Source organism: Brassica napus, chromosome C9 (assembly GCF_020379485.1).
Source record: "Brassica napus cultivar Da-Ae chromosome C9, Da-Ae, whole genome shotgun sequence".
Lineage (NCBI taxonomy): Eukaryota > Viridiplantae > Streptophyta > Magnoliopsida > Brassicales > Brassicaceae > Brassica > Brassica napus.
In genome coordinates, this window is record NC_063452.1 from 7221727 (window position 1) to 7233929 (window position 12203).

The following is a 12203-nucleotide window of genomic DNA, read 5'->3' on the forward strand; positions in this document are numbered from 1 at the left end:
TAGATATTAGACACGTAACCCTTATCCCTGAAAACGATGCGTCTTGTCTATTGTTTCCATACAACGACGAAGAAGATTGGGTGTATTGGAAGAAACCTTTTTATTGGATCTCAGAAATTTGGGCTTACTCTATTATACAAGGCCCGAAAAATCACTAGTGAGTTTTAAAATAAGGCCCTTTTCCATATACTCCGCTTACCAAAATTATGCGTTTCCATCGATCCGTGTTATCCACTCCACTTACCACCAAACCATGCTGCGAAATCGTCTTATTTTTTTTTGGTTTTACGTTATGGGAGTTTCTCTCCTCTCTGCGCCAGATTTGAAAATGGGGTTTGAAGATCTACGTACAAAGGACGATTTCACTGCGATGAAGCTGGAGAACCTTCTCGTTAGAAAAGGTTGTCCAACCAATATCTTTATATTCCATCTAGACTTTTTGCTAGTTATAAGAGCAGCTTTTGGTTAGTCACTAAATATGAATGAAGACTAACTGAAACTATTATATATGCACAAGCTACCTTTTTTATCGCCCGATCTACATAATTCGATAGTGGTTACATATAAGATAGTGTTTTCTAATAATTAATAAAACGTTTGATCGTTGCAACATCAATTACATCACCTCTCATACGACTCTCAAATGATATATGTACCAGTATATATTAATAAATATTATGATGAAATCATACATTGGGGGCCAAGTGTCCGGAAACTATATGCGTTGCACAAGACGCTTGCTTATATAAGCTTACTAATTTCCAAATTAATATGAAATTAAATAATGATTGGAATAAAGTCTTGTCGCATTTTAATTTTGTTGTGGTAGAGTGATATGCCACCTCTAGCATTTGTTTACTTTATATGCAAATCAAGATTAAAAAAAAAAAAATGATAAAACATTGTGTTTTTGGTGACAGGCTTATCTGACACCATCACGGGTTTAAAGTCCACTTTCAAGGTAGGGTTTAGTGTCATGTCGTGTCGTCTGTACACATATCCATGTTTACTAGTGTAGGTTATGTATAAAGATAATCCTCAAAATAGTAATGATAACATATATAATTGCGAGTAAGAATTATATGTGAAATCTAGCACCTGCAGTGGTGATTTCTCCACTATAGTCTCTGACCAAAATAATAAGAATTTTAAAAGTGAGAGAAAAAAGGGTAGATAATAAATGAAAAAAGAAGTATGATTTTTTTATAAAAAGATTTTGCATGAACCATCAGAGACTCTTTTGTATACGTGTTATTTAATTACTAGTGCAACAGCATTTCTACTTAAATTTTATCTGTTTAATTTATTTATGTTTGATCTATTCCTCTTCACGTTGTCTTTTTTAAAAAGACTGAAAGTATAGGCTATTGACACCATGGTCAGAAAGAGATTTGAGGACAAAATGGGGAAAAGATTTTTGGGAAGAAACTCCCACTAATGTTGCTCAACTCTTAAAACTTTGGTCGTGTGTTGAGAGTTATACGTAACCATCTCTATCTGTTGAAGAAGGGTCCATGGCTGTCGAGGGCGAAAATATGTTTGATGTTAGAGAGATAATAATTGCAAAAGGACAACATATTGAGGGTCCAATCAGAAAATACAAAAAATGATATTAAGAGGCAATGATGTAGTTGTGATGTGTCCTTGTTTAGCTTCCCTCCACAAAGCGAAAAAAACCCTAGCTTTAATTTGATTTTAGAACTTACCAAATAAAACAAGGTTAAAACGTAGGTACATTAGAACACTTCCATTAGAGGTTGCTAAAGAAAGGTTCTTTAACAAAAATGCCAAAAAATAAATCAAAAAGAAAAAGAATGATAGAAACCGGTTCTAAAAAGAAGATTTTTAGAATTGGTAAAAACCTATGACGTGTCCCTTTTTTATTGGCTCCTCCTCCTCTCTTTCTCTCTCTCTCTTTCTCTCCTCTTTCTCGTTTCTTTCTCTCCATCGCGGTGCTTCCTGCCGACAGCGTTGGAAACGAAGTCATCTCTGTCGCCGTTGACGCTCTTCGTCTAGCTGGATCTCTTGAAGGTTCCGTATCAGGGTTGGATTTGAGTTTCGAGGATGCCTAGCATGCGTATAGGAGGCGTTGCTTTGGATCTCGTCGGAATTCCTCTATCGGAGGAAACATTGACAAAGGCAAAGAACTCAGATGATGTTTTCCTCGGAGCTGTTGGATGGTACAAACTCATCTTTCTTAATTTTGTAATTTTTGGATTTGACAATCCCATTTTGGCTTGACAATCCCATTTTGGCCTTGACAAACTCATTGCGGTGCTTGGGGTTGTGAAGGCCAAAATGGGATAACAATTCGAAGCATTTGAAGCTTAACGGCGCTGTTGCAGCTTCGTACGGGTCTCGAAGTGTTTTCCAATTTAAGACCCATCATTGTCTTTCCTCAGGTATCTCACATAGACATATCATTGTTCTTGGAATGGCTTATGGAATGTGTTCAGCTCTGCATGTTTCTTGATATTCTTTGAACTTTGGACGTGCCTCAGTTGGTTGATTTGACTTATTATCATCCGCGCGCTTACCGGAGGTCAGTGACCATTTCATGTAGAAACAAAGATTTGCTTCTTGTATCTCTTTACAAAGGTTGCGTCTTTCTTGGCTGAAAATGAGTATTTACAATGCGCATCCTCGGGGTTTTACGACAAATGAACAAGGTGATGAAGTTGGCTTATGCACTGAGACCTACTCTGCAAGTGAGTTTTTGCTACTTTTGTAAGAAAAATTGTTGGAAAGAGTGATATGATGTCTTTTTTTTTAACGAAGGAGCTGCTCAATATCATTCTGGTTGTGCTTTAGGTTGATCACATTGCTCGTGTTGCATTTGATTTCTCTTTGAAATTCATTTGAAACTTAATTTCTTCTTGTTCTTGTACATCTTAAGAAGATGCTACCATTAAAACATCTAATCTTTCTTAAGAACCCACGAGGAGTTTTGTACCATTGGACATGACAAAATATTGCAACTCTAAAAGGTTTTTAATTTACAAAATTTTAAAAATTTATAATTAAAATAATGATAAGCATGTATGAAAGGTTCTTACCACTGGAGATGGTCTTAGAGCATGATTATCCGGGTTTCTTAAGGGGGGTTTTAAAGTAAATGAGTCATTTAATTAAATGAAAACTAAATTAACTTCAGATAACCGATCCTTAAGAAGAGATTTTGGTGACCGATCCTTAGCGTGGTTTACACCACGTGTCAGCCAAACAATTTTTTTTTCTTTTCTCTCTTTCTTTTACTTTTTCTCTTGTCTTCTCTCTTCTTCTCCGTCTTCTCTCTTCTTCTCCCCCGGAGACGAGACGCAGCTCTTCTGCTTCTTCCTCATCCCCTGAACCGTCTTCTTCGTTTCCACGCCCCACCAAGCGATAAGGTCAAGATTGATGCCGCTATTGAATCTGTACGTTAGATCCGATTGATAATCAAAGACCGGTTTCGGATTCAGGATCAGAATCTGGAGAGCCGGACCTTGGATCCTCCGATCCGCAAAAGCCTGTTGCAACCACTATGTATAAATTCCTATATACTCTATGTTTAAGTGACCAAAGTTCAATCACTTGATGCAGAGAGAAAGTGATCAGAGACCAAACGAGGTTGGATTAAGGTTCAAGAAGTGAAACAGGACAAGCCCTTGCTTATCTCCTGAAGAAACTCAACACTGAAGGGAAGCTTCCTCTCAATCAAAAGTAGGTTTGTATTGTATCATTTTTTTTATATGCTTTGATTTGCTTCCGCAGGTGAACTTTGTCTCTATCATGTTTCTGTCGAGACAGAGTGGTGGTAAAGTGGAGCTGCAAGTGAGTTCAATGTTTCTTACGTTGCCCTTATATGCTATGCAGGCCCGTCTCAGTTGTAAATGGGGCCATGTGCTGAAAACAAAATTTTGGGGCCTTTTTAAAGAGAATAAACAAAATTTAGGGCCCTTTTCTTAAAAAAAAAATATAATTTTAAAACATTTCAGACCTTAATCTGGGCTAAAAGCTTTATAAATTGTAATGGGTCCTGTGTAAATGTGCTCCCAGCACGTGCACAGAGCGGGTGTTCTGTCTCAGAAAATCATATACGTAACATTTCCATTTTTTAGTTCTCTATGTAGTTCTTTTATTGTATTAATATGGTTCTGGTGTGAGTTACTTAATCTAATATGTTTTTTTTAGTTGAACCATGAAGAGAAACTACTTCGTCTACATTTTCAAGACTGGTCATGTATATATCATTTCTCTTCCTTTTGATCTTCTTTCTCTGCTAATAGTATTCCTGATCGTTCTATCTTTTTACTCGTGGTGTACATGTTGCTGTTCATTGGACACATGAGCAGGTGTTGTCACTCGGCCAAATTGAGAACGAACACATCAGGTATGTAACATGACTTGTGTTTTGTGGTTATGTTGATACCGGTTTATGTCTGAAGGATTAGCATGGTCAGAAAGTGTCTTTACTTGAAAATGGCCGAGTCCTGTGATTGACATATATAAAAGAAAGAGCATTCACTCACGTTTTTTTCTCCGGTTAATATCTGAACTGAGATGCGTGTTTTTATTAGGTCAGAATTGCAGTTGCACCTCTAGAAAGGATGAAGAGGAAGATGAGAATGACAAAGTGTCTGGAGGCAAGGAACTCAAGTACTTGGAGAGTCTGTCTTGAACCAAACTCTTCATTTTTCTAAAACACACAAGATCTTGACATTCTTTTGAAGAAGCTTTGTTGATTTTTCAAGATCTGTTTATTCAATTGCCTTAAAGAATCAACTTTATGCTTTTGTTGGTGCTCTGTTACTAACTACCATCTTCTTCTTCTTCTCTAGTAAGTAGTGGTCATTACATTCTTCTTTTCTATTTCAAATCTGCTGAGAATTCTTATAGGCTTAGATTTTTGATATATTAATCTTAAATATTCTTCTTGCCTTCTTGCTTGCGGTTTATGTAGGTTTCTAACTCGCTGCAAATTCACTAAGTCCTCGTGTTCAAGGACCAGATTCTGAGCTTATGGAGAATTAAGTTTGGCTTTGTATAAAAGAATGCATGTCGCTACTGGTGGAGTACTATCGGTGTCTACAGCAACCTTGCTGCTATGTATGACCCCATGGGAAGGTAGCAACCTTGCTGCTACATATAGGCACGCTGAGCATGAAAGAGGAGGATGCATGATGAGTTTTATGGCAAAGTGGATTAGGTTTAGGTTTTTGGTTTAGTTTAAGTTTATGGTTTAGCATAGGTTTACGTTTTTTCTGGTTTTAGTTTTGTAAACCGATTTTAATTTATAAATAAAATTAATTTTATTTTTAATTATAAATATATTTTTTTCAATTAATTTATTTTTAATTATAATGTTTATCATATAATAGCAAACTATAAATACTGCTATTATAAAGTTCACACATTAATAGCAAACTACATAAAACGCTATCATATTGTAAAACAACAATAGCATATTGAAAATGTTATCTTTTGATATGTTTTATTTAATAAATAAATTTTATCTTTAATAAAACAATGTTTAATATTTTTTTTAAGAACCCTTAATTAAAAAACTACCACTATAGCACAAAATCTAATAGTTTCTTCACTAAAGCTCTTAAGTGCATTTAGTTAGTTAAATAATCATTAGGAAACCATCAGTTAATCATGCTCTTACGTAGATTCTACTCCTCTCCAGTGACATGCACTTAATACACGAGAACCGTGGAAGAGGATATATAGACAGCAGTAGTTACATAGACGCGAGTTTATAACCGCAAAGCAGGAGCTAGCACTGCATGTTCATATGTGTCTTGTCAAGGCTGATTAATGGAGGAGATGAGAGAGAGAAAGAAATCTTCATCGCAAGGAATGGTTAGGCCATTGTCTTGGTAGAACCCAAACTCTTCCTCAGATTGTCTCAGCAACATCTGATCCACGAGCAGTGTCACATGCAATGATCAGCTTCCATTAAGACTTATATATATGTGTCTGTATGTGTTTGTAAATAGAAAATTACCTGAAAGATGGGGTGCGTGAGGAAGGAGATAGGAATGATGTGTCGGGATCTAGATAGACCAACGTAAACGACGAAGTGACCTTTGGGGACGCCGTTAGAGTTGACGTGGACGTTGCTCTTCTTTCCCAAACTCGAACACCTCTTTAGCATCTGCTTCAGCCCCTTACCACTTCCTCTTTCTACTCCCATATTTTTTTTTCTTTCTTCTTATGGATAAAGAGATGGTTGGTGACTCATATTTATATGCAGAGACATATGTGTTTATATATACACGACACACATACATAGAGAATCAACAAGATGTTTCAACGTTATGGGACTCACATGTGCTGATCTTTTTCTATATTAGACCTGAACAAGGAATACTAAAATATTATTATATAACCAAATGCAACTGTATACACTCTTGGCAGCTTCATCAATTCGATTGGTTTAATCAAGATCATGTAAATACACACAGTGATGACTGAAGAAGTAACGTGTGCCAACATAATAATATAGAATTTCAAATTGCTGAAGGAGAAGATGGGCGACAACGGCTCCTCATGTTCTGTGGATGAAAGAAATAGGGAAATGATGTATTACAGACAAACCCCATTAACGGATTTCAAGCAGAAAGCCCATACAGTCTCGTGCAGCCGTATATCTTTTCAGCCACCAATCATTACCGGTCCGTTCAAATCTCATTCAGCCTCAACCAATCCTATCAAGCCTAAAGCCCTAAACCCTGGTGCAAACTAAGTTAAGCCAAACCATAGTGTAATTTCATGTGCAGAGAGAATGTACAATCAACATATGCATAGAGGCTCTCCCCCCTTTTTATTATTGTTTTTTCCACAGGCAAAAGTGGTGTCATACAATTACAAACAAGGAAGAAAAACGGCAGTTGTATCAAATGAGGGTTTCTTTTATGTTACAAGTGGGAATATAGACAACAATTAGCAAATCTCACACATTTATTTATCTCTAACCATATTATATGGAGCTAAGGGCCATCATTTTGCACTGCTCATTCATAGCCAGAAGCTGGGCCTCTTTCTTATCCACAAGAGCCGTGAGTCTCACGTTTTCTTCCATTAGTTTCTGAACCTCTGCCTCTTTCTGCACTTTATCGCTCTCCAACTGCGTTGTCTTCGCAACAAGCCTGCTTCACCAACAACAATGACACCTCATTAACTCACAATAACAATAAGAAAGTAAATAACACCCAAATGCTTCATCCTTGTTATCAAACCGTTTGATTGAAACACCTAAAACTAGCTTCATATAGAAACTGACCGTTCAAAAAGCCTCTCGATGGTTTGGAACTGCTTCTCAGACGAGACGAGTGTCTCTCTGACGCTGATGAGACTCGAAACATAGGATTTAAGTGACTCAAAGTCTCTCCTGACACGGCAGAGTTCCTGCTCATTCTCCGCGGCTCTCGCCTTCTGTCTAGACGTCTCCTCCACCAAATCATCGACCCTCTGACGCATTTCGCCGAGGATACCAGTGGTCCCTAGAGCAAACTTTTCCATGTCCTCCAGTTTCGAGGACATGCTGTTGATCTGGCCAGCCTTTCTTTGAACTTCTTGCTGACTCAGCAGAGCCTTGCCTCTCTGAACAGCGGCTTCGGATTCGGCGACTATAGCACGCTTAGCGAGAGAGTCCATCACGCCTGTAACCGTCTCTACGTGCTTAAGCATCTCAGAGACATAATAAGCCTGATCGCGTTCAGATATTGATCCTTCTTGTTCACCATCATCAGCGAGTGAAAGCTGGGACAAATCCTCAGCTACAGCAAGAGTGGTTGCTTTCGATTTAAGGTAGGTCAATAAGGCTGTTGCGGTACTCACTCGGCTCCACAGATCCTCAATGATGTTAGATTGTACAATTGAGGAGGAAGAGGCCTCTTGCTTTGCAGCCATAAGATAGGCTTACCTAGTTCCTTCAAAATCGATTTGAATCAATTAAAAAAAAAACGAAAAGCAATCAATTAATCGAAGAGAATATTATATAAGCCAAATAAATTGTCAGAGAAGAATAAAAACTCGGAAAAATCAAATGACAAACCCCAGAATTAGCTCAGCTTCCGATCCAGTGGATTTGACGAGGGGAAACGAAGTCGGGTCGGGTTGACTTGATAGGTAGAACAGGCCGTCGTCTGCTTTATCGTGCCAACACGATTGGGATGGAGGAGAAGGAGGAGGAAGATTCACAGTTAGTTTGGCAACAAAGTTTCCTCCCTCTAACAGATTTCTTATTTGGGCTTTTCTATAATATTGTATCAGCCCAATATTATTAATTCAGGCCCACGACCGCAAGCTCTCTGATCAATTCTGGCTGTAAAGTTCATTTTCATGTGGGGGTGAAGACATGATTAAATCTGATCTCTTAGCCGAGGTTTTTAACTCATGATTTGATATTTTTTTTTTTTTTTTACATTTTTTTAGCTAAGACACGGTTCTTATATCTCTTATCCGAACCTAAGAACTCCAGTTAATAGACTGAGGTTAATGATGGTCTAACAAGAGTTTATTTATACCAAAAATACAAAAAGAGTCAATGGAGAACAAGGTTTTACACTCTCAAGACCGATAATAATCCTCAGATTACAAAAGAGATTAAAGCCTTAATTTACAGTCAGAATCCTCCTCAACACCAGTCTGAAGAGACAAGCAAGCAACTTCAGCAGAAAAGCAACGTAGAGCTTTATTGAGATCACAACATTACAAATTTACAACACTGTGCAAGTCTTACATTGACCCTATTTCCGAATGGCATAAGCTTGGTAATTTAGACACAAGTCAGTGAATGATAAAAAAGCAAGCTCGGAGGAGCCTCTCACAAACATGCGACTTACTTCCTGGAGCCCACTGCCATGACCCATTAATCCAATAAGACTCAATTTTTTTTGGACCATTTAATGTTCAACATGCTACTTTCTTCTAATCATGATTTCAGTTATGTCCGCTTTTTCTTGTGCAACATTTCGTAGCCTTCGCACACATAACAACAAAAGAGAAGATTAAAAAGAAAAAAAGATCATAATCCGAGATTACACTTTAGTTATTGAAAAATAACACCCAATGTAAATTGGGCACAAGAATCAGAGAACTGGGAACCATGTAACAGCCCCAAAAACAAAAACAATTATAAGAAAAAGTTGAGACATGTGAGAGTTGTCCACAACTAGAAAATGGAGTTATTATCATTCCTGGTCGTCTTCATCCGCAAACCTGACATGTTTTCCCGTTGGTGTGGGAAAGACTTTCAAACGCGACACTCCAGGAGTTAGCTCTTCAGCCTCAACCATCTCTTCAAGATCACTGTCGTACACAAACCGAGTGTGCTTCCCCGCGAACCTTATCTTCCTCATTCCCTCGCACAACCCTTCCACTTCCTCCTCCTCCTCCTCCTCCTCGTATTCCTCTTCATCATCTTCCTCTCTGTACGAATACACTACTTCTTGGTCTTCTTCATCATCCTCTTCGTCTTTGGTACTTGCGTTGACTTGCATCGACCACACCGAGGAGTTATCATCCTCTGGGTTCTGAGTCACCACAGAAGAACAGTCCGAGCTCTCCCACAGCTCTGACTTATCACTAAAATCCAGCAGCAATGACCGCGTTATGCTCGGACTCTTCTCCAAACTCTCTTCTTTCTCCACCTGGCAGGCCCAAAAAAAGCCTTTTTTATCACAATCATCTCAATACTATTTAAACCCACACCATACACCCAAATCTAGTTTTACCTGAGAAGATGCTGCTCTCAGCTGTCCCGAAACGACCGGAGATGCGATCACAATCGGCGGCGGCGCTCCGTCGAGAACTTGAGGAGTGTTGGCCGGAGTCGGAGCGAGAAGTCCCATGGGAGAAGTAACGAGATGGATGAAGGGACGAGATTCAACTGAAATCTTCGTGATAAGATGCGCTTCTTCTTCTTCGACCTTCTGCAACAGATTCTTGACTTGGCCTCTCAAGAGCGCCTCCCCAGATCCAGGAGTGCTCTTGACTCTGCTCTTCCCAACAGCCACTCCTGAGGATGGAGTCTGCATCGCAAGTCCCACGATCGGCGAGTCGTTGGTTATGTCGAACAACGCTGACCTGTCTGGCTTCGGCGTTGCGCCGTTTCTTTGCCTTGGTTTCGACTCCTCTGGTTTCTCTAGAAAATTTCAATTCCAGAAAGAAACAACTATCGATTAGGACATATGGATATCGAACTAGTGGAGAAACATCCAGAGAGACGTGGAGGACTTACTTGATGATGATAAGAGATGATTGGTGGCAGAGCTTTTCATGGCAGAGAGGGTCTGAGACCTAGTCACTCTCCTCGTTGATGATGGTGTCTCCATCGAGATCTAAAGACTTGTTTCTGGGGAATAATAATAATAGAAAAAAGCTATAGGAGTTTTAGACAAGTGGGTATGGTGTTTGCTGTGTCTCTAGTATTTAAAGGCAGTCATAACCAATAGGGTTTTGAAAAAAAAATTAGCCGTTGGGACTTACTCTCTTACAGGAATGGAAGGAGCCGTTTCAGAAAACTAGCGGTTGGGACTCTGGATGAATAAGGGATTATGGGCCCCCAATTAAAAACCCCGTAATCACTAATGTCTATAATGGCCCAAGGCATTAATTGATAAATTATGGGCTAAGGCCTAAGTAAGGAGTGGGAATGATTGCTCTTTAGTTTTGATTCCAAACAAATTGAATTATTACCCTTGCAGGTTGCATGTATTGTAAAAAACATTTAGAAAAAAATTTAGAGGCATGACGCATAAATGCATACGGTTACTGAGGAAGAGAAGTACAACTTGCTTGGTGATAAGAGTTGTGGTGAGAGAAGAGTATGGGGTGGTGTCTACAGCTATATAGATCTAAAAGAGTAGCTTCCGGGATTGTGTTCTGACAAAGTAAAAAACACAGAGACAGGCCCGATTCAACTTGGCCGGAAATCCTGCCTGAACTTAGCAAAATAATACCTCTTTGATATGGTTTTTGTTAATGCCAAATAAAATTTGATTAGCTCACGATAAAGCCTTAAACACATGGTACGGCTTGGAAGCCAGGTTGGCAAATTAGTAATCAGAATCCTTAAGAAAGCCCCCAATATCCATAACTAATATTTATATAGGTATAAAATTGTTTAGGCTAAAATTGTTTAGGTAACATGTTCACACGTTTTTTTGTCTGGACAACCATATTATAAAAAGAATAAGAAAAAAAGTGAAAAGCACTTCAGATTCAGACTGCTAAATAAGTAAGTGTCTCCTGTAATCATTACTACATAGCATCGATTATTCGATTTTATCATTATTTAGTTGTTCAACGATTTCTTTCAAGTATATTTTAATTAAAATATTTGTTTAATCCTACTAGTACCAATTGAAGATGTTATTGGAATACGGTTGCGCGTTGGCTTGGCATGTGAAAGTGATAAAGAAAAAATAATAAGTAGTTGTGTATATCTCTCTGAAAAAAGAAGAAGACTGAAATCACAAAACGTAAACGCATTCGATAAGAATAAGGGTATTTAGTAAACATAAACTGTGATACAGACATTTTTTGTGTGTTGAATGGGAAACTTGTGTTGAAAAGACCAAGTCAACTTGGTTAGACGAAAAGCCAAATCAGCAGAAAATGTAAGATTTGGGTGGGTAAGTATTGTTTATAAAATTAGTTGATCATATTGCTTGCTGTTACAGAGAGAGACCGAGTTGAACCAAATCCAGGCTAAGCTGGTCTACAGAGTTGTTTAGAACGTACCTAATGTGTGCATATATAAGGAGCAGGACCGGCTTTAGGGGTGTGCGAGAAGTGCTTAAGCACAGGGTCCTAAATTTTGTTCTTAAATTTTCTTAAGATTTAGGGCCCAAAAATTTATAAAAATATCATTATCCAACAAATATGCACAAGGGACCGAAAAAAGTTTCAGAATTAGACCATCAGCATTGGTGAACCTCACTTCTCGATTCCCAATGCTCCTATTATTATTATTTTAATTTCGTTTTTCGTTTCATTTAAAAAAAAATTAATATTCGTCCAATTGTGGGCCGCAACGTGACGTGGGGCCTGCAGAACAGTAACGATACGGGGTCTTCCCAGGCGATCTCGACACGACACGGATTCAACACTATTGGAATATTTTAATATTTTTTTTTGTCGAAAACTGTGTGAACTTTTGCTAAGTCCCTTCAATGATGCCCTTATGGGTGTATCTTCAATCCACAAGTTTG

General features: G+C 38.4%; 3 protein-coding genes and 1 pseudogene across 3 annotated transcripts; 1 reads left to right on the forward strand and 3 right to left on the reverse strand.

The window, feature by feature from the left end:
• The first annotated feature begins 1868 nt into the window (after window positions 1–1868).
• Window positions 1869–5298, forward strand: LOC106392256 (annotated as a pseudogene).
• A 301-nt stretch (window positions 5299–5599) lies between these two features.
• LOC106394326 (auxin-responsive protein SAUR50) lies at window positions 5600–6244 on the reverse strand. Its single transcript, XM_013834902.3, has 2 exons — window positions 5990–6244; window positions 5600–5900 (listed from the first exon to the last, which is right to left on the reverse strand). The coding sequence occupies exons 1-2, from the start codon at window positions 6176–6178 to the stop codon at window positions 5787–5789; spliced, it is 303 nt and encodes a 100-aa protein (XP_013690356.1). The 5' UTR covers window positions 6179–6244; the 3' UTR covers window positions 5600–5786.
• A 528-nt stretch (window positions 6245–6772) lies between these two features.
• LOC106392255 (golgin subfamily A member 5) lies at window positions 6773–8253 on the reverse strand. Its single transcript, XM_013833061.3, has 3 exons — window positions 8042–8253; window positions 7268–7916; window positions 6773–7133 (listed from the first exon to the last, which is right to left on the reverse strand). Exons 2-3 carry the CDS (start codon window positions 7894–7896, stop codon window positions 6965–6967), a joined length of 798 nt encoding a protein of 265 aa, XP_013688515.1. The 5' UTR covers window positions 7897–7916; window positions 8042–8253; the 3' UTR covers window positions 6773–6964.
• Window positions 8254–8996: 743 nt separating this feature from the next.
• On the reverse strand, window positions 8997–10815 carry LOC106392254 (YTH domain-containing protein 1). The gene is made up of 3 exons (XM_013833060.3): window positions 10229–10815; window positions 9723–10132; window positions 8997–9638 (listed from the first exon to the last, which is right to left on the reverse strand). Exons 1-3 carry the CDS (start codon window positions 10320–10322, stop codon window positions 9180–9182), a joined length of 963 nt encoding a protein of 320 aa, XP_013688514.2. The 5' UTR covers window positions 10323–10815; the 3' UTR covers window positions 8997–9179.
• Between the last annotated feature and the right edge of the window lie 1388 nt (window positions 10816–12203).